This window comes from Madurella fahalii, assembly GCF_045866475.1.
Source record: "Madurella fahalii IFM 68171 DNA, scaffold_2, whole genome shotgun sequence".
Taxonomy (NCBI): Eukaryota; Fungi; Ascomycota; class Sordariomycetes; order Sordariales; genus Madurella; species Madurella fahalii.
The window spans coordinates 4259513-4281464 of NW_027263972.1; the positions used below are offsets into that span (position 1 = coordinate 4259513).

The 21952-nt window shown below is 52.6% G+C and overlaps 5 protein-coding genes across 5 annotated transcripts; 3 read left to right on the plus strand and 2 right to left on the minus strand.

The window, feature by feature from the left end:
* Window positions 1-1771: 1771 nt before the first annotated feature.
* On the plus strand, window positions 1772-3301 carry MFIFM68171_04005 (uncharacterized protein; the record flags this gene model as incomplete). Its single annotated transcript, XM_071059425.1, has 1 exon — window positions 1772-3301. The coding sequence occupies one exon, from the start codon at window positions 1772-1774 to the stop codon at window positions 3299-3301; it is 1530 nt and encodes a 509-aa protein (XP_070915526.1).
* A 694-nt stretch (window positions 3302-3995) lies between these two features.
* Window positions 3996-5417, minus strand: cip2 (carbohydrate-binding module 1; the record flags this gene model as incomplete). The annotated part of the gene is made up of 1 exon (XM_071059426.1): window positions 3996-5417. One exon carries the CDS (start codon window positions 5415-5417, stop codon window positions 3996-3998), a length of 1422 nt encoding a protein of 473 aa, XP_070915527.1.
* A 2120-nt stretch (window positions 5418-7537) lies between these two features.
* On the minus strand, window positions 7538-9004 carry MFIFM68171_04007 (uncharacterized protein; the record flags this gene model as incomplete). The annotated part of the gene is made up of 4 exons (XM_071059427.1): window positions 7538-7627; window positions 7687-8543; window positions 8714-8745; window positions 8862-9004. 4 exons carry the CDS (start codon window positions 9002-9004, stop codon window positions 7538-7540), a joined length of 1122 nt encoding a protein of 373 aa, XP_070915528.1.
* Window positions 9005-9889: 885 nt separating this feature from the next.
* Window positions 9890-10321, plus strand: MFIFM68171_04008 (uncharacterized protein; the record flags this gene model as incomplete). The annotated part of the gene is made up of 1 exon (XM_071059428.1): window positions 9890-10321. One exon carries the CDS (start codon window positions 9890-9892, stop codon window positions 10319-10321), a length of 432 nt encoding a protein of 143 aa, XP_070915529.1.
* Window positions 10322-15773: 5452 nt separating this feature from the next.
* MFIFM68171_04009 (uncharacterized protein) lies at window positions 15774-17554 on the plus strand (the record flags this gene model as incomplete). Its single annotated transcript, XM_071059429.1, has 4 exons — window positions 15774-16046; window positions 16117-16264; window positions 16340-16571; window positions 16645-17554. The coding sequence occupies 4 exons, from the start codon at window positions 15774-15776 to the stop codon at window positions 17552-17554; spliced, it is 1563 nt and encodes a 520-aa protein (XP_070915530.1).
* Window positions 17555-21952: the final 4398 nt, after the last annotated feature.

Below are 21952 nucleotides of genomic sequence, written 5' to 3' on the forward strand. Positions count from 1 at the left end.
CCACGTGGAACCTTGTGCATGTTCCAGACTTGACATTGGGATATTGGTTGGTTGCCAGACATGCCAGGATCTAGGTGTAACCTATGTTGGTGACGAGCGGCAAGAGGGTAGTGAACACCAACCCCAGATTGCTGGACCTCTCTCCAATGAGGTTTCGGTATTCTTCTAGAAGGCCTCGTCGAGCCGTGTCCGTCGCCTGGTAATTACTGCACACTAATAGTTGAGCCGGAATTTGTCATCTCTGCTGCGACACCATTGGCAAGTACGTAAGTAGGTGCCGACATGGTTGGACGTCACACCGAGACTCTCTATATCCTGTCCAGCTGAACACTCTCTGACTCGGTATTGTAAGTTAAGGCGAAAGGCCACCTAACCTCAAGTTGGTTCCCAGCTGCTTTTAGGAGGGAGCTGACAAGGGAGCCTCAAAGGACATTCCCGCCTTGGCGGCATCACATGGAACTGCCGCTGCTGATCAACGCATTGCTGATCAGTGCATCGCATGGCCGAGGGCTTGCTAAGCACGCCAAATGGTCCGGGGTATTCCTGGCTAGGTGCCAGTGAGCAGAATGCGCAGCGCAGTACTCGCAGAGTAGCATTGCAGCCTTCGAAATGGTGGGCAGCGTGCGGTAGCCTGTTGCTTTCTAACCGTATGGACTGGGCAATGCAACGTCCCTACGCCCCAAGGTCAGCCTTTTCGATGACGGTGGCGCTGCTGCTAATTCCGGCGTGACTGTGGTAGCACAACCTGCGGGAGGAATGCGTGTTCGCCACATGTCAGGTGTTACTTCGGGCAGGAAAATTCCATTAGAACTCCGCTCACCAGTCCGGGCTTTGCAGCACCAAACACTTCAGCCACATCATGTATTGACCTGCAAGGCACCCGAGGCGGGGCTGAGTGTCTATCCTTCCAATCGCGTGCGATGTAAAACTAAATATTTTGTCCCAGTTGGGATGTGACTAACACGCCTATCCGTCGGAAAACCGGTCACATGTTCCCAATCTTTCCCCAAGTAGAGATCTAACAGCGCTACGGAGCCGGTCAATAGTACTAGTAATAGTGCCTTGCCTTCCTTTAAAAATTTCCATGCCAACTCCATGTTACATCCATGACGAAGAGGGATTCAAGTCGCGAAAGGTGGATTAGGGGGGGGTGGGGGGATGATGTATTCAATTGCAATCCATGGTGAGCAATAAGCGATTCCCGAAGCTTGCTCATCGGAGGTACGGCATTGTCATGGATGTCAACCAAGTGACGAGCTTGGGGGTGTGCAACCACACTGAAGAGCCGGTAGGGCGAAGGTAGCAAATCCTCCCGACACTTCTGGCGAATGGGAGTCAGAAGCTGCTGCTGACCAGGTCGCATTACAGAAACCGAACCGACCACTACCCAAAACGTACGCCATAACGCTTAGCATCCCGCAGCAGTGCCGTCCAACTGCCATGTAGTACTTGGGACGATCTGCCATGAGGACCGGCGAGCCCGGTGGGAACGAGAAATGGGAAACTAGGAGTCGAGAAGTCGTCCCCCGCGTTATACAAGTAGGCGTCGTCAGACCCTTCTCGCTCCTATCCGACGATCCTGTCTCCTCTCAGCAGCAGGCGCCGGCGCTAGCTTACTGAAATAAACCATCAGCAACTCTATTTCAAACAAAAGACATAATCCTTTAGCTGACGACCACACCTACTTGCGGCTCCTCGAGGCAGCCCGAGCACATCCCCCCAGACACCGCCTTACCGGTCTAGTCAAAAGTAGATCTAGGTAGACGATACCATGACAGGCATCCTGGATACATATCCCGAGTATCGTTCCACAACTCGCTTGGACGAGCTGCGGGAGAGCGAGTACAGCTACCTCGACATCCAGGACCACGCCTACTTAGACTACACCGGCTCTGGGCTCGCCGCGCAGGCTCAACGCCGTCACCACCAAGAACGGCTGGCCCAGACTGTCTACGGAAACCCACATTCAGTCAACCCAACTAGTGCGGCTGCTACTGAGGCAGTCGATAGAACACGGGCCCGGATTCTCGCCCATGTCAACGCCGCCCCAGCCGAGTACGCCGTCATATTCACATCCAGCGCAACAGCCGCGGCGAGACTGGTCGGCGAGGCCTACCCCTTCCGGCGGGGCACCAGGTTCGTCCTGACGGCCGATAACCACAATTCCATCAACGGCATCCGAGAGTTTGCGCGTGCCAGGAAGGCCAAGACGACGTACATCCCCCTTCAATCACCGGACTTCCGCGTCGACAGCGCGGATGTAGTGTCTGCTCTGTCCTCCAAGAGGGGGCTCGTACATCGCCTGTCGCTGTCGGACTGCGGAGGTATTCTCAACTGGTCGCAACAGTCCAACGGCACGCCACGGCGGCAGCTGCGGCAGACTAGGAATCACCGCAACGGCCTGTTCGCGTACCCAGCGCAGAGCAACTTCACCGGGGTCCGCCACAGCCTGTCGTGGATCCCACTCGCACAGCAGCGCGGCTACCACGTGCTACTCGATGCGGCCGCGTTCCTGCCAACGAGCTCGCTGGACCTGTCCGAGGTCAAGCCGGACTTTGTGCTGGTGAGCTGGTACAAGCTTTTCGGGTACCCGACGGGGGTGGGTTGCTTGATCGCACGGCGGGATGCGCTGGCCTGCCTCGAGAGGCCGTGGTTCTCGGGCGGCACCATCCGGGCCGCGACGGTGGCCGTGCCGTGGCACTTGATGGCGGAAGGGGCCGAGGCGTTCGAGGACGGGACGCTAAATTTCCTTTCCATCCCCGATGTGCATTTCGGTCTGGACTGGCTGGCCGGCATTGGCATGTCCGTCGTCGACACGCGAGTGCACTGTCTGACGGGCTGGTTCCTCGCCCGTCTGCAACAGCTCCGGCACAGTAACGGCTCGCCAATGGCCCGGGTCTACGGGCCGACCGACATGAAGATGCGCGGGGGTACGGTGGCTTTCAACTTTCTGGATGCGGCGGGGAACGTGGTGGATGAGCGCCTCGTGGCGCTCGAGTCGGCAGCGGCCAAGATTTCTCTGCGGACAGGGTGCTTCTGCAACCCGGGGGCTGGGGAGGCGGCGCTTGGCCTGGACGTAAAAGCTGTCCGCAGGCTGGTCAGGTCCAGAGCGCAGGATTTACCTCGAGATCTCGACGAGTTCATTGAGGTAGTCGGACTCCGGACTGCCGGCGCCGTTCGCGTGTCATTTGGCTTTGCTTCAACCACTGCCGATGTGGATAAGTTTCTTGGTTTCGCCGAAAAGACGTACAAGGACCGCGTAACTACGTCGGTGAGGCTTCCTCACAGGGAGCAATGTTAAAATGTAGGCGTGGGCAACGGGGACAACGATCGGCTGGGTTCGGAAAAAACGGTCAGCCATATCTTATGCTGCATCTCCTTGTCATTTTACTTGTTTCTCAAGGGCACCCAATACCGTGTACGTACTTAGTAAGCAACTACATCCCAAATGTTCACAATGTTAGCCAGTAATAGTTCCTAGCGCTGATGAGTAGATACAGTCATACGGCACAGCGTGACGGCGGTTACTGGTAATTACTTCAATACAGTAGACGGAACGAACTGAGGACTCCAGCGACGGGTGGATACTAAGTAGATGTCCTGTAGAAGTACCTCGAAGGATCAACTTATTGTACTGGGAGATTGCAAGGCTCATGGCATCCCGAATGGGTAACACGGCCAACGGTAGAGCCTCTCGGTGCCCCACACTCACCCGTACCGTGTCACGTCGCACAAATATCATTGTTCCAGTGCATGCATGTAGAGACGTGCGAGCCCCAAACCCGAGCCCGAACCCGAGCGCCTCACTGCTGGGGGAAAACGTTCGGATCTCCCTCCGACTTGGCTGGCTAATAATAGTGATGTTTTTATGTTCAGAGACGGTCTGGGAGTATCAGCCCGTTTCAAGTCAAGTATATACAAGAGAACTTGGTGTAACCGTTCTCCGGCCACGACACCCGAACTCCCTTGGCTCTTATTCCACCTGAACGGCACGCTCAAGAAAGCGTGGGAACGGTCCAAGAGCTCCACGAATCGAGATTGAAGTTGTGATTGCCCGTCGTGCGGAAGATGTTGGTGTTGCCGGCGTTGGGGTTGTTGAGCAGGTACTTGCCGATGAAGGCATTCAGCTCGCCGCTCTGCTGCGAGCTGGGGAAGCTGCAGTGCGAGTTGCCGCCGACCTGCGAGTAGCCGAACCTGTCGAGTGCGCCCAGGGCCTCCCACTGCTTGCGCGCAATGCCCATGCACCCGTACGTCGATATCTTGCCGAGCCACTCCATGTCTACGTTCTCCATGACGTAGAGCGGCCGCGGCGCGATGAGGCCGGCAAGCATGTGGTGGTCGAACGGCAGGCTGTTGACATTGTTGACGTAGTTGTTGAAGTTGGGCGAGAACCAGACATTCTCCTGAACGATCTGGACCGAGTCCTGCACGTTCTGGCCCTGGCTCTTCTGCCATGCCGCGATACGCCAGCAGCCCGAACCACCTGCGCCGGACTCCTGGGGCAGCGTCAAGGCAATGCGCGGCTCGAGGGCACCCGCAACGATGGCGCCCTTGCCATTCCGTGAGCAGCCTGTGACACCAATCCGAGCTGGGTCAATGTTGGTCTGCGCCCTGGTGAGCTCCAGGGCGTCAATAATGCGCGAGACACCCCACGCCCAGGCTGTCAGAGCGCCTGCCGAGTGGCCGCTGCCGTAAAGATCGTAGAACTTACCGCGGCCTCGAGAGGAGCCTCCCTGCTGCTGGGCAATCTCGTCGTTGTTGAAGCCAATGGTGGCAACGCCGGCGGGGATGGGGAGGCTGCTACCAAAGGTGCCAAAGTTGATGATGGCCGGGTGAGGGCCGCTGCCGGACGGCCTGTTGTTGATGCTGACCGAGAACGAGATAGACCTGCCGCCTTCCGAGACGCTGATGCTCAGCGTGCTGCCCGAGAAGGTAGCCGACACGGACGACGGCTTGCCCGGCAGGGTACCGAGCTCGTATCGCTGGAGCAGCTCGCTGATCTCGGCTTGGCGGCATGTCCAGTCGGCCCTGCTCGAGACCTTGGCACCTCCGTGGAAGGTGAAGGGATCGTTCAGCGCATTCGAGACGGGATTACCCAGGCCGGCCGGGATGGCAGGGCACGAGGTGCCTCCTCCCCCTGGCGCGGGGGTCGTGGTCGTGCCGGGAACTGGAGTGCGGGATGTTGTGAACGTCGTTGGCGCAGGAGGAGTTGTTGGCGGCTGCTCCGGGTTGTCCCCAGGGATACATTGGTGGTACCACTGGTTCTGCTGGAAGCAGTACGTTCCATCAACACAGAGAGTTGGGCCCTGCCAGTTAAGGCCGCCGCATTGGCCCCACATGTTCTGCCGCTGCTGGGCCCGGACGCCGGCGACGCCCAGGGCCACAAGCAGAGATGAAGCAATCGCCGAGGACAGCATTTTAAATCCGGACCCCCAGTGCCGTGGTTAAAGGGATAGAAGGAGCTATCCGGCCGTGTCTGAGGAAGGCCACTAGTTTATATGTCCATTGCCAACTAGGGAAATGGAGCCGCCCGTTATTAAGACACGAATGCTTTCCCCAGCATCTTAGAATCAGAAGTTTGGTTCACCAAATGGGATCGGCGGTCCAAGGGGTCAGTGCTACTACTAGCCAGCACTACCATTCATGTGGCGGCTATGAAAGCATGCCTAAAGCCCGACTCGGGCTAGCCCGGACCCGTGTCATTTCACATGGGCGTGTTCCTCGCCGCGCCGTCCTCCGTCCGGCGCGGAGTGTCCGTCAGGGGCATTTTAGCCTAAACCATTAACTGGCTGCTGGGACTTGGATACCTGGGGTGCGGGATTCGCCAAGACAAACCTGGCCCGGTTCTACCAGACACAAACTATACAAGATACAAGCTATCATCGAACAGCGTCGCACAAATGGCGCCTCACATCTATCTCGCTGCAACTCTGTTGATTGTTTGCAATGGACACCCTGGGCCAGACTCGAGCCTCTTGCAAGATTTCGTCGACCGACTGATCGGCGAGTTACGTTCCGCATCTAAACAACCAATGAAGCACCCCGGTCCCTGGGCCTGGATGACTGCGTTCCATTTGAGATGCCGCCCGGGCGATGTCACTATGGCGTCCATGCGCGTTGTCCACGAACGAGGGGTCGACTCACTACTACGTAGATCTTGTTATGGAAGTGGTAGAAGCGCGCTAGAAGGATGCAGAAGTTCCCTGTGTCCGCGTGGCCGAATTCTACGACGGATTCGTTGTCTTGTGGCACGCTCCACCATCTATGGGCAAGACCCAAACTTGAGAATGAATGTCTATGCAATCAATTTTAGGTCCTTTAATGCGCAAGAACCCGTATCAAACTATGTCATGTCTGCCATAGGGTGATGCCAGCGAGCCGCCTTCCTGACATCAAACAGCTAATTAGCAGGTCTTCAATCTGTTGGGCTGCTGACGCCTCGCATTCCTATAACTCTACAAAGCCCGGGATGATATCCAACGTCCGGCCGAGCTCCCGGCCCTTTGTCATTCTGCGTACCCGGGTTAGCACAAGTAGTACTTCACCACTAGTGATGGCATTACATGGCTTTCCACGTGTGCAGCTAGCGATTTAGCCGGGCCAAGAAACGCAACCCAGGGCGGGAATTGGTTCTCTGCGTCTCGATCCGAATGGTGATGTTTGGTGATCCCGTAATAGAGGTTGCGGGAAAGAAGGTGTGTCCGGAGCGTAAGACAGGATTCCGTCCTAAAAGGGGAAGCTGGCTGTGATCCAACGCTCTCTTGGCACCCCAAGTGTAACGTAAACGCCGCGGTGACAGGCAGTCGCCAGTTGTTCGGATAAATGCCATGTGGAGTTCAGCTAAGCACGAGGCTCTCTGGAAACCGCTTGCCCCCACTACCTCCGCGAAAGACCTCTCGAGTCCGCCATGCGGTTACTGGACCGCATCGTCATGAATGCCCCGGTGTCACAATCTGTATCCTGTGTCTCCAAGTCTCGGAGATAAGCATCCCGGTCGCTATCCTCTATGATGACTGACGATTTCTGATGACGCGCCCTGCGAGCAACAGCAAATAAGAATGAAAGCATGGAGATGCATCAGTAGATATAATCACGGGATCATAGTATTTCAGAGTTTGTTTCTAGCTATAGGAACTTGCTGCCCAACTATGGTCCGTAAGTGTCCTCTTTCTCTTTCTCTTTCTCTTTCTCTTTCTCTTTCTCTTTCTCTTTCTCTTTCTCTTTCTCTCCCTCCATAATCAAGTACTGGCCATATAACACAGGATTCGTGCAACCTCATACGCAAGTATGAAGGGAGATGATACCTCTATTATGCTGTTCATTGACATGTCTGCTCAACGATGGCAAGGGTTCCCATTAATGACATTTTAGTTAGGTGTTATCGTGCCACCACCTCTCTGACAACACCCAGCCATTTAGACTAAGCGCCACAATGTTGATCATTGCCATTGCTTTTGCACCAATGTCGGATAGTTGAACAATTCATCCATGATCGGGAAGCCCCTTCCCCCTCACCGTGCCATCCGTCACTTGAATCTTAGTCCTTACCAACGGTGCGGCCGGCATGCTTATCGACAAAATCAAGAATGGGCTGGATATATGTACTCCACCCCGGAACATCAGGGCTCTAGCATTTCTTATTAGCATCTCTGCATTTCAATGCTGTGATGACGGGAAGTTGCCTACCTTGTACTTCTTATCGAAAACGTGTGGCTCCCCTTCCTCGTAGCATTCTACTACGGGAATCCCCATCTGCCTCAGAATCGTGGCCATGGCATAGCTCTGCTGTATTGGGACATCCACATCCCCGCTGCCGTGCAGGAATGCAGTAGGGGGATAGACCCCAAGACCCTGGCCACCATTCTTCGCCCTTTCTTCTAAGACCCTGAAGGGCGACATGGCTTGCACAAATTCTATCAACTCCTCCTCGTTGGAAAATCCGTCGCTATGCATTACGCCAAGGCGCAGACCATCGGCAGACCGTCGTAGCGAGTGCATCATGTGCAGTTCAGCTTGCTTTATGACCCTATCTGTGTAGCGGAAATCAGTCGCCCAGTGCTTGCTAAGTTGGGCATCCGTGAGTAGCTCATGCTCGTTCCATGAGAGCGCATCGGTCAGAGCATTGGCTGGGTCGCGGTTCCGAAGGAGCTCATCAAGCTCATCCGCGGAGAACTTGCCGTTCCAGGGGGGCTGCTGTGCCCTGCTAGGCCGCTGATCCGGTTCGGCAAAGGCCAGCATTGAAAAAAAGTCGACCACGCCGTACACGTCCACTATGGCTCGCGGTGGTGGGTTGGACAAGTGGAGGCCAGCGAGTGTTACGAGGTGCCCTCCGGCTGACTCGCCGCAGAGGACGTAGCGATTTACGTCGACCTTGCCGGCACCAAGGATCGAGGCGAGGTTATCGCGGCACCAAGATACTGCTTCTAGGCAGTCGGCGAGCTGATCATCGAGCCGTGCCTGGGGAGCCAGCCGATAGTTGTGAGCGACGAGGTGGTAGCCGCGCTGCACAAAGCCCGGTGTCATCCATGGCAGTGGTGCAAAGTCTACCTGGGCAGATTTTCAACCTTGTCAGTAGTCTGGAGGTTTTTGTATCGGACCGTACTCGGCAAAACGAGACCCAACAGGGCAGTGCCAAAGTAAATGACAGCCTGTTCCAAGACCCGGATGCGAGAAACCCCCGCTACCTAACGAGAGACAAGGTGGGTTGACTGACGGAAACCCCCGAACCATCCGCCCCCATGGGTCCTGCAATCATGTCAATATTAGTTGCTTGTGCCGACGGCCAGCCCAACGAATCGCGATACGTGGGCCACCATTTCATCAGGCCAATGCATGGGTCACATTCAGTTGCAACCACCTACCAGATCACAAATGGCGCGGGCTCGCTGACGGGTGGATCTGCCGGCCAAACGCGCACGGCGAGCTCGGTGCTGCTGGCTGAGATGAAAGTGTGGTCGGTGAATCCCGGCGGTGCAGCTGGGGGCAAATCAGATTCGTCGGCCATGGTGATCAAGGTTCTTCGATACGTGAGATGGTGTTGGTGGGCGAGAAAAGGAGGAGTCGAGTGATGGGGGAGCTGCTGGTTGCCTTCAATACCTGTCCCTTAGGCAATTGCAGTGAGCGGGGGTTCATGCGCCCCACGGCACTATGCGAAACGGATATTGTAGTGCCGCTCCCTTCCGAATTTAAGCACTGCTGTCATCTCTTCATCGCCCGCTTAATGTGAGTTGTAACTCGGGCGGCCCCCATTCATGTTGCGGCTGTTGGCACGCAACCATTCCGGAACTTGGGTTGCCTCGCTTGTCCTTTTGTGTTACAGTATCGGCTTCTGTACCAAGTCTACACGCGAGGCGCTGTTGTCACCGGTCCCGGATAGCGCCATAATACTAGTACACTGACAGTAAAGCGCTCTGGGTCGGAAAGGCTGATCCCCGCCCGCAGATGATCTCGCCCCTCCTTCGCGGCAGACCCAGGGGTAGACATTCAAGTAGCGATCTCGATCATTTCTCATGGAAACTTACAAGACCTTTCCCTGTGAGTGCATAGTAGGTGAAGAAAAAATATTCGGTACAAACTGATAGAGCTCGGGGAATGCGCAGGGCTAATGTTATGTGTTGCTCGTACGTAGGTCTAGTACTGTACCCTGCAGGGATAGAGCTCAAATTATGTATTAGCGTATACAGGGGAGAGGTAGCTAGATCCTTCCACTGCCCAGAGATGCTGGGCTGAAGTGTGAGGTGCCTAGGCTACCTCAGCCCTTTCTTCAGTTTTGACCTTTTTGTCTTCATCTTCACTTCCGACTTGATCGTGCGTACTCATGACGAACTGACCGACCGACCACCACTCCCTCTCGACCCCAGCATGTCATTACCGTAAACGCACATCCGCCATGGCAACCCATTCGCCAGATACGTGGGCTCAGAGGGACCTCGAGGGGCTCCAAGCGGTTGACAGTACTCCTGGACACATGCTGCACCCGGTCTATTTCCAGGACCAGCCCTACCCGCAATACGATCCGAGTACCCAGCAGCTACCTGCAGCATTGAATACAGGCGAAGGGGCACAGCACTGGGGAGATGATCCAACCCTTGCATCTCGCTCCAAAATCTCGAGCCCCGTTCCGGCCAACACGATCCGTCACGAGACCAGCGAGCTCGAGTCGAGGATATTAGGGCTGCGGAGGACCACCTTCGTGTTGACGGTCAGCAACATTATACTGGCCATTGCGCTCGTGGTTCTCGGCGTGATACAGAGCCAGATGCTGTCGAGTAATAATCGTAGCGCCGCAGCAGCGGCAGGTCAACAATCCTGCCCAACGTGAGCAATAATCAAAGGCCCTACAGCCCGCATGGATGTTATTTTCCTGCTGACTTGCGAGAAGCAACGACACTCCGACTAGCACTTCGGCGACACGTAGCATTACTACCTCGCCAACACCAGTACCCATCGCTACCCGCACGCCTGCTCCCGGTAAAGTCTGCTTCGCCACCGATGACTCCTTGTCGCCCACTCTTGCGCCAGGAGACGTGATTAGCGAGTGCCCGTCTGCCAACCAAACCGAGTATGAGGTCCCGGGGACAAACCTAAAATTCCGGCGTTCATGCAACACTGACTACGCCAACGATGACATGGCCTGGTTTCCCGTCGTGTCCATGGCTGACTGCATGGCGCTCTGTGCCCAGCTAAACCTATATCCTTCTTCAGCCAGAGGCCGTTGCCTCGGCGTGTCTTAGGTATACGGTGATGGCCCTCAGGGGCAAGGAATCAGTTACTGCTACCCAAAGAGCCGTTTGGGTGAACCAAAGTCACGTCTTGGGACAGAGAGCGCAATTATTGTTGAGGGAAGAAGCAACTACGAACGCGGTGCATGTTCCGGCGGGTTCCGACTAGCATTGTAATACTTGATAATAGACATAACTAGAGGTAGAGTCAGCTTAATGAAAGATATCAGACATGTTGCAAACCCAGGCTGCTATTCATTCTACTAGGATGGTGCTCGCTGTGTCTAATGTTTGGGTTATTACGTGTGGGGTTGTGCGCCACTGATGATCTCTTAACACTCTTTCACTACCACCGTCTTTATCGGTCTTTGGGCCAGAACACCGCATTCGTGTGTTTATTACGGTAATTAGCCAAGCCGGGCATCTAAATGGAGCGAATCCGAGAATATCCTCCACCAGCCAGCATCCTGAAAGCTACCCTACTTCTATTGTTCTCTCTGGCAGCTTTACAAATAGGCACCCGGAAATGTAGCAGTCTAATGGATTATTGCGTACTTTCGCAAGGCAAATTGCCATCGATAAACCACCAGACAATGTCCCGACCAGCACCCATGCTTGCCTCTCTACCGTAATTCTAGTGGCAATGTAAATCTGATGCTATAGATTTGTGGTGCGAACACTGGATTGTGGATCAAAAGCCATGCGGATTAGTTCATTGACGACATTAAAGCCTTGATGTTCTCTGGTGATCAAACTTACCGAGGAGCGAGAATCGGCGTTGGGTTTAAACTAGAAAAAAAAAAAAAAAATTAAAAAAAAAAAAGAAAAAAGATGGGCAACATCTAATGATAATTAGAGCGCTGCTTCGCAAAATTGACGCGCAGCTGCTATCTCTTCCTAAACCGCATCAATGTCGCCAACGCTCGGGTTGAGGATCTCGCTGATGATCTCCACATGACAGGGAACCAGTACCTGATACACACCACTTTCTCTTTCGTGGAATACGTCCTCTTCAGGATAGGATTCTATAGCCCTCCATACCCATCGTAAGCCCCTTGGTATTGAGCCTTGGCTTATGCCAGCGTTCTTGTGCTTTTAATTAGCGCATTAGGAGTTGTGAAGCCGAACCCTCCTTATGCGTAGGAATCTGCATGTGGTAGGTGCCGTATGGACCAAGGACAACGATGTGTTCTGGTTCTCGCATGTCTCCATTTGGTGGTCAGGGGTAGGGATGCGCTTCCGGTGTGATGGCGCTTCCGGCGGGCAAAGCCGGGAGAATTCGTCCGTTGATTCAGCGTCTTTGTAGCCAACCACCATCAGGCTTCTCGGCTGCACAGCTCCTGACCCTTCCCGATTTTGTCTCCGCCTTTGTTACAACGCTGGTGGTGGCGACGGTCTCGGAGGGCGGGGGCAGCGCGCCTTCACTCTAATCGGCTTTGGCGCTCTACGCCACAGTCGGGTACATTATCCCCCAGGTCGACACGGACCCGTTGGGCCGACAAGGCGTCTCTTGCCAAATTAGCTTCAACTCTTACGGCGGGCGGCATATATCTAGCGGCGGCATTGGCCCTGTCGTCATAGATGTATCGTGTTGATGGCGTGCGTCATGGAGTTGCCGGTCATAGCCTTGCACTCGGTTAACGTACATTATCAGTGAGTGACCCATATCAGTGAATGACCCACCCTACACTACTCTACAACAACTATCTTCAATTATTCCACCACAACACTAAGAGCCAACTACAATTACATCAGAAGCAGCTGAATCAGATGATTCTCCAGCCTCCTGGCAAGTGCGGGCATTATGGCCAGGCTTGCCGCACACACCACAGCATCGAACCCTCGTACGAGCCCTCCCTGCACCACCACCATCCGGCTGCGTTTCTTCCAATCTCTCCCCACCTACGGCTTTCTGGTCCAGTACATCCTTTGCATCTCGTACAGTAAGTGATCCTCCGAGCTGTACGCGTGTTTTTTTGGCTCTCCGGCGCTTGCTTAGTGCCTCGTTGGCCTTACGGAGCGAAGAGACCTCTGACCGAAGGAGAGCCACCTCGTGCATTACAGCCATTGTACCCTTAGTAAGCTGGTCTACAGCAGCCAACATTGACGTTGGGGAGCTATTTTGATGATTTATAATGCGAGTCTTGATGAGCGTTGACTGCGACTCGGCTTCTCGGGGGTTGTGTGGTGTCTGGAAGACCTAGGGTTGTGTAGTACTAGGCGGTGAGTTCGGAGGTGTTGGCGTACGAAGCTTCACATCCAGCTTGGAAAGTACTCTCTCTGGATCGTATGGTACAAGGCCAGCCCCTGCAAAGCCACCCCGTATATTCTTCTCCGTCATGGAGGCAAAGAAGGCCTCGCGAAATGCATAGAGGAACTCGAGCTTGCTTATATGGGTGATGTGCATGCGTATCAAGTGCTCGATCTGGCGACCGTACATCTGCTTCAGCGGCTTAAAGCAGCCAACATCGAGTGGCTGGAGTTTGTGGGAAGAGTGCGGAGGCATGCAGAGCGTAATAATGTTGTTCTGCTGGCAGTAGAGCTCGAATTCGGTCGAGTGGTGGCTTTCGTGGCCGTCGAGGATTAATAACCGGTATTTACCCTTCGTACGAGGTGCCGTATAGAAGTTGAAGTGCTTGATCCAATCTAGGCCTACTGTATTAGTAGTCCAGCCGTTCTCGGTAGTCGCAATGCGCCAGTCGGCCGGGAGGTCGCACTCAGTATACCAGTTGGTAAGGTGGTACTGCGCAGCCAAGATGATGAATGGAGGGATGGCCCAGCCGAGGGCATTAATACCCTGGATTACCGTCGCCCATTCGCGGTTACCAGGCTGGGCCAGCTTTGCCTTACCACGGCCATCCGAGGTCGTAACCACTATACCCGCGCAGATAATACCCATCATAAACCCCGTCTCGTCGAAGTTATAGATATCGTCATCCAGGATACCGTACTTGGCCTTGACATTCCGTACGAGGGTAAACCACTCGCTAATGACCTTTGGATCCTCGCACTTAGCCCTCTGATAGTCGTATCTACGCGTAAAACGCGTACGGAGCTCTGGCTGGCGTTTAACAAATCGATGCGCCCAGAGCTTACCAACAGGAGACGCGTTGCGTATACGTAGCAGTTGGTTGGCCATATCTTCCACACCACTCAGTCTTGGGGGAAAAGCTCGCGTATATAGCTCGACTATATATCGAACAATAGCCTCCTCTTCTAACTGAGTAAGCTTCTTCACCTTGGGCGTAGTGTCGCGTTGTGCAGGCTTGCCGGCACGACGCCGACCCAGGGTTCTACGATCGACTCCGTAAATCTTGGCGGCGGCTCGTTCACTTAGATTTTTGTCATTTTGAAGCGCTTGGAGGGCCAAGATTACCTGGCCTTCTTTTGAAGTACGGGGCATCTTGTAAAGAGGAAGAATGTTGTTGTTTGAGTGTAAAGGTGTCGCGTCGCGTGGAAAGTGGGTCATTTACTGATATGGGTCACTCACTGATAATATACGTTATCTGGTTAGAAAAGATTTTGTCATCTCGTATTTTCTGTACTTCCTGTTAAAGAATGGAAATAGCCCACGCGAGACTATAGCATAGAAACCCCCAGGCAAAATAATTGGGCGACTTGACCGGCTGGGGGTTGTGATGATCGACCTGAGATGGTGGTTCCAATTCTCGTCAATGGTGCTAGGCAACGTACTGGCCTTGCCGTACCGCCCGTCGCCCGATTATGTGGCGATGATTATGCGGCCATGGTTTCTCTCTGAAAACACCGAGTGCGCATATCCTCCCGCTTTGTGCATCCTAATGTATATGAGATTGGGCAGTCTTTTGACAGGAGCACAGTTAGCGGCGAGCTCGTAAAACGCGGGGAGGTACAGCGCCGCGTCGTTTCCATGGGATGAGGAGACCTGCATCCTGAGACACTCCGGGTGTTGCCTGCGTTGGTGCGTAGGTGCGTGTGTCGCCTCATCGTCCCGCCCAGGGCGATCGGACTGCGCAAAGATCGGCAGTTATACACCTGGCAAACCCGGTTAGATTACATGGGATGGAGTTCCAGATTAAGGTGAGCAGGGGAGCAAAAATGGCCGTTTGGCGATTAGCGATGCCTGGCCAAGGAGCCAACGCAAGGGCCGCCGTCCCAATCACGAAAGCTCAGCCCCTGCATCGGATCCAGTCAAAGTTTGCCCAACCGGCGGCTGTGATACGAAAAACATAAGCACTAAAGCGGCCCGCAGGCTGCGCTGGAAAATTCCATCTCTTCCTTTGGTAGGCATTGCAGTATGATGTTATCTTGTGCTGACTGAAGGATGCCATGATCCACTTCCTTGGGTTGAAGTATTGTACCTGGGGTTGTTTGAGTGCCGCTTGCACGCAACGCGCCAGTACCTTTGGTGCGGGTGGTGCCGTCTTGTCATCTGTCTCGGCTCAAAGTCCCGCGGGGGAAACCTGCGCTTGGCGTGACACGACATCAAGAATCTCGATTGCCAAATGTGTCTCGTCTGCCGACCCCTGCATGTACGACCACTCATCAAAAGAACTCGGAGGCGTGTTCCAGATTTGGCGCGACACGGTCCAGGCACCTCGGATCTGACGAACGAGCGCGCGGCAACTGCTGTTGGACTAGGATTGGCATCCAACGTTCGCCTCATCCCTGCCGTGCAGGGTCCGTTTCAACGATTCGCCCTCAAGGGCCGAGAACGGCCTGGTGCGGGTACTGCCCCTGGAATCTCATGTTTGCTGCGAGGAATGAAAGAAACCCCTGTCCATTGGTAGGGGACCACCTCGGGATGGCAAAGCCTTCAAAGTTGACCATTTTCCCTCATGTTCCCTCCGCTTCCTTCGTTCCACGATCTGCTGTTAATTCTTTTCCTATCTAATTGACTAATTTGTTTCATTCTTTCACTTCTTGGCCATCGGCTTCACGCGCTCTCTTTGATCTTGCTACCCTACACTTACATTCGTTCGCTCACTCTCTCGAGAATCGTCAACCATTTCGCGCGCCGCAGCACCCTACAACACCTTATCGCGTTTGTTCGCTCCAAGGTTTAAGCAACCCATGGCTGAGAATAATCACGCCGCGTCCGCGTCCGGGCCAGGGCCCGGACCCGCATCTGCGGCCCCACAACCGGCTCCGGCCGGCCCCGCCCCTTCGACCGTTTCCGCCACGACCACCATCGCCGAGCAAGCCCCGCACGCCGAGCGCAAGAAGCCTGTCATCAACACGAATGGCACTCCTCTGGAGGACATTGCCTCTCTCACATCGCCTCGCCTATACACGCCGAATCCCTTCAGCCGCAAAAACACTTCCCTGGACATCGACGACTATTTTGTATGTATTGCTGTCAAGTGCTGAAGCTTGCTGAAGCTTCCATGCGCAGTGTGGGCTGACTTTCCTACAGACCGGTCCCAGGGATATCCAGAAGCACTCGAAATGGCCCATCTTCTTGCAGATGCACGGCAGCATCTTACCCAAGTTGATCCTCCCCCTGCTCGCCATTGCGGGCTGGGCCTCGCTGATCACTGCGATAAGTATGAAGGTGAAATGGCGTAGGTCTCCCGCATGCTCCTAGAAGTACCGATGTATCCCAAATAACGGCTAAACGCTGACATACGTGGTTCTAGTTGGTATCGACAACATCCTGCTCACCGTCCTGGGTTTCGTTGTTGGTCTATGCTTGTCGTTCCGCAGTTCAACGGCCTACGAACGTTACGCAGATGGAAGAAAATTGATTTCTCAGTTAATTTTGGCAAGTCAGAATCTGGGGCGGTTGTTCTGGGTGCACACCACCGAGCGTACAGACGTCCCAGAAGAAGAAGTGGAGCAGAATAGGAGGAGAGAAGTGCTGGAGAAACTGTCAGTTAAACCCCTTCCTTATCTGCTTGCCTACTATATCTCGAAAGGGAGGAACCTGACTGTCGTAATTCAGCACAGCGATGAACTTGGTGGTTGCGTTCGCCGTTGCACTGAAACACAAGCTCCGGTTCGAGCCTTACACCCACTATGAGGATATTTCGAGCCTCGTATCACACCTCAGCACATTCGCCCAGGAAGCCACACGGGACGATCCTGAGAATGCCAGACGCGCACTGAAGCGCCACAGTTTCTTCAAGAGTGTGGGCGAGTATCTAGGCGTCTCCTTCGCCGAGAGCAATCCGCGCAAGACCATCAAGAGGGCGACCCGTCCGCTCGGCAACCTCCCTCTGGAAATACTCTCGTACCTAGCCAGCTACTCTGACGAGCTCTCGCTTACCGGCCGGCTGCCTGTGCCGATGCACCAGACGGCAGCTTACGGCAACATTGCCCTATTGAATGATGTCTTGGTCAACACGGAGCGTGTGCTCAATACGCCACTTCCTATCGCTTACTCGATCGCCATCGCCCAGATTACCTGGGTCTATATCCTGCTGCTACCTTTCCAGTTGCTTCCCAGACTCGAATGGATCACAATCCCAGCTACGGTCGCGGCTGCTTACATTATTCTGGGCATCCTGTTCATCGGCCGCGAAATCGAGAACCCGTTTGGCCAAGATGTTAACGACCTGCCGCTCGAGGGTTACTGCGCTCAAATCGCCGCCGAAATGGACATCATTGCCAGCCGGCCGCCGCCTCGGAGCACCGAATGGATGGAATCCATCAACAACCGAGTCTTGTGGCCTCTTTCCAACTCGGGCTGGCCTGTGTGGATGAACCGCAGCGAGGAGAAGATCCGCGAAGCCGTCGTTCACAAGGTTGAGGCCAATTTCGTAACCAAGAAGCAGCAGGAAGCCGAGGCACTCAACGGACGGCCAGTCTCGGAGAAGGCCGGGCGCACAAAGACTTCTGTCGAGAACGTCTAGACAAGCTAAAAGGTTAACTACTGATGGAGTTGGAGGTACTTGGAGAAGCCTCTCCTCTATACTGTAGATATATTCGAGTTTACTGTGGTGTGGATTTTTGGGGTTAGCAGGGTAAAAATGCATGCATTTATAGGCAGCGGTATTTGCTTGTTTCCTTTTTTTTTTTTTCAGTCTCTAGATGTAACACAATCAATTCAATAACATGTTCATACTTAGAGAGGCCAATATATCATATCGCCTATAGAGCTCGTTTCTACACTGAATATCAACTAATTACGCTTAACACCTACAGCACCGTGACAAGTGTAATATCTCTCCAAGAGATAGCTTACATCTTGGAGGTCATAATTTATAATAGTTATCGAACATAACGTATATTATAAGCGAGCTGACCATATAAGCGAGCTGACCACTTCTCACCGCGACGCGTCCCCCCTACACAAAATACCAAATTTCTTTACAACTAACAATAGCAATATCTTCGTACGAAGCTAAGATAAACCTAGCCATCGACGCTCTCAAAAACAATCCGAAACTTAGTATCCGAGCTACAGCAAAGATCTATAGGGTCAATAAACCCACTCTTCGAAGCCGACGTAAGGGTATACCTGTACGATAAGATACTCGACCCAACTTACGGAAACTTACGGATCTAGAGGAGCGTACGATTATTCAGTATATAACTGAGTTATGTATACGCGTATTTCCTCCTCGGCTTCGTTTTGTAGAAGATATAGTTAACCGATTGCTACGCGAATGCGACGCACCCCCTGTCAGTAAGCTCTGGGCTTACAACTTCGTTAAACGCCAACCAGAACTCCGGACGCGTTTTACATATAGATACGACTACCAGAGGGCCAAATGCGAAGATCCTAAAGTTATTCGCGAGTAGTTCACACTTGTATATAACACTAAAGCTAAATACGGTATTCTCGACGAAGATATATATAACTTTGACGAGGCCGGGTTTCTGATAGATGTAATTACCACTGGTATGGTTGTTACTACCTCCGATAGCTATAGGAAAGCCAAAAAAGTTCAGCTTGGTAATCGCAAGTAGGCTATAGTTATCTAAGGAGTAAATGCTCAAAGCTAGGCTATCCTACTATTCATCCTTTTAAAAGGGAAATACTACTAGGAAAGTTGGTATTGAGAATGCAATCTTCTAACTACCTGGTACATTGGTATAACCGATAATGGCTGGACTACTATCAAAAGGATCATGTGCCAAAGGATCAGGATCACAGGATCTAATGTGGGAGCCAAACCCATGTACTCTATTGAGCTAAGGAAGACTGGCAACTAACTGCGCCACTGTACGGACGTCATCCTATTCGCGTATCTCGTCTATAAAAGGAGTAAACTCTCCAGCAAAGATAGATGGGACAGACAATGAAGACGGAGACAATCAACACAATCAAGACAAGACACATAAAAATCCTAAACTGTCATTTCCTAAGATTCAGAGATGCCGTGTTTCTGACAACTACCAATAAGAAAGGCCTAGGTTGGATTCGGCATTTCGATTTTCATATAACATCTCGTACTAAAGGCAAATACCGGCTCCTAGTTCTCGATGGCTACGAGAGCCACCACTCCGACCAATTCAAGGCCTATTGCCAGGAATACAATATCATCATACTTTGTATGCCTCTACACTCTTCGTACCTAGTCCAACTATTAGATGTTAGTTGTTTTAGACTATTAAAGAGGGTTTACAGCTACCAAATCGAGGAACTTATACGTATGCATATCACACATATCACCAAATTGGAATTCCTTTATACGTTCAGAGCAGCGTTTTTTACTTCTTTTACCGAGAAGAATATCCAAGGAGCCTTTGCCGGAGCAGGTCTTGTGCTATACAATCCAGAAAGGGTCATTTCCAAAATGGATATACGTCTCTGAACCCCAACTCCACCAATCTCGTAGCCAAATACGGCACTACCTTAGCAATCTCAAACACCACAAAACCCCTGAGAGGCCACCTCACAGAAAGACTTTATCAAAGGCCGGATATCTAACCACCAAGGTAGTCCTCCGATACCTATACTAGCTGCCGTAGACCAATTAGCCAAAGGTACGATGGCTATAATGCACGAAGTCGCTCTTTTACGTACAGAGGTCTCGGCACTGCGAAAGGCCAATGAGGGGCTTAGTAAGCAACGGAGAGCCAAAAAAACACGTATACGGCTTGGAGGGTCTTTTACCGTATAAGAGGCACAGGATCTACTAGATCAAAAGGCTGCAGATGAGTAGGTAATCCACGAAAGACGACAAGATAGTAGTAGTACAAGGGGGTCTACTACGAAGATTCGGTGCTGTAGTACGTGCGGCAAGCCCGGTCATAATGCACGTACGTGTCAGGAGGCTGGAGAATCGTCCGATTCATCTATTTCTGGTTCAGTTATTGTTATTTCCTAGTGGTGGTGTTGTAATTGAGGATAGTAGTGGTGAGGTAGTGGAAAGTGGTCAGCTCGCTTATATGGTCAGCTCGCTTATATGGTCAGCTCGCTTATATGGTCAGCTCGCTTATATGGTCAGCTCGCTTATAATTTACGTTATTCTCTACTCTAGCCCTCCTTCCCTTTTCTTTTTCTACGCCCAGTTCACACTAAATTAAGTTGTTGAGAGTGAGATACTGGATACCGTACATAGCGAAACGCATTGCCTCATAGTGGAATTCCGTAAGTCGCTTCTGCCATGTACGCGCGACAGAGGAGGGGCTCTGCCTGCATTGTGAGGGCAATATAGGAAGGTACAGGAGGCCGCATTCCTCAGAGTGGGTAATGCCTTGTCGCAGACGGCAACGAACAAGGATCCGTTATTTTGCTCTTCTTCCAGAAGCCTATGCATCAGTAGCGCCATGATACTATGCCATGAAACCACTTTTCAAATCTTCACTTATAACTAAGTAATGATGCCGCCGTTTGCTTGGAACTACAAACTACCTAAGGTTGGAGCAACGGTCAAGGTTCATGTACTAGTATCACGCTTATAGGTCTCATGTTAGCTGTGAATGAGTCACTAATTAGCCCGCAAATCACGACATTTTCATTCTCGTTCTTCTCTAGGACGAAGTAGCCTTGGAGTTCTGTGGTAACTGTCAAAAGGATCATGTGCCAAAGGATCAGGATCACAGGATCTAGTGCAGGAGCCAAACCCATGTACTCTATTGAGCTAAGGAAGACTGGCAGCTAACTGCGCCACTGTACGGACGTCATCCTGTACACGTATCTCGTCTATAAAAGGAGCAAACTCTCCAGCAAAGATAGACGGGACAGACAATGAAGACAATCAAGACAATGAAGACAATCAAGACAATGAAGACAATCAAGACAATGAAGACAATCAAGACAATGAAGACAATCAAGACAATGAAGACAATCAAGACAATGAAGACAATCAAGACAATGAAGACAATCAAGACAATGAAGACAATCAAGACAATCAAGACAATCAAGACACATACAAGATCCTCAACTGTCATTCCCAAGATTCAGAGGTGCCGTGTTTCCGACAGTAACACCTATCACGGCCAATGCAACGTGCTCACCATAAGGTGGCCATTATACAGCTAGAAATCCGCTGTAGAGGTGATGCTCATCCCCACCGCATTGGATGGGCAGACATTAGAGCCGTGATTTCCTATGTTGAGGTCCCGTCTTCTTTTCCAAGTGTACCTCAGGTGAAAATAATCCGTGGCATCTACCCAACTTTCCTTCGCCCATTGATTGCCGCTCACAGCCATGGAAACCCTTGCTTCAAATCGGAAAGCCCTTGTTTTTTTCCTCTTGGGTCTCGTGAAACATTCGGTTTCCTCTTTCCGATGCGCGCGTATACCGTTACTAGGAACCATGCTGAAGGACGCCTGGGTCGCGAGATTTTGGATTTAGCTCTTTCTAACCTGATGGGTCGATGATTTTGTCAAAGCCAACTGCAGAGTTTCCCCACCATCGCTGCTAACGCACCTCCCATCCCGATTAGGACTTGTCTTCCGTAGAAGGCTCCATGATCCCGGGGATGGATGCTCGGTATAATGTCCTCTGGAAGCTATTTATATCACCCTATTTCTCTCTTGTTCGTATTCTGTCTCTTTTTCCTTTCCGGCCGGTTCATTGTATGGTTACGGCTTGTTAAGTAGCCGGACCACCTTTCACAGCGGTTGGCCGACCCCGCTTTATGCTAGACTTTGGGAAAATGAGTTGGCCGCTAGGTCCCGGGTAGTCATGGAGGAGAAACAGCATGACTCTGCGGCGCTGAAATTGGAGGATGCCTGACAACCCACCAACAAGCCCACCACGAAAACCCATCCGCTGTTCGATGCCCCGTCGGCAATTTGTTACAGATTGTCTTCACCGAGGATTATTGGGGGCGGTCCCATTCTTATCTGTTATG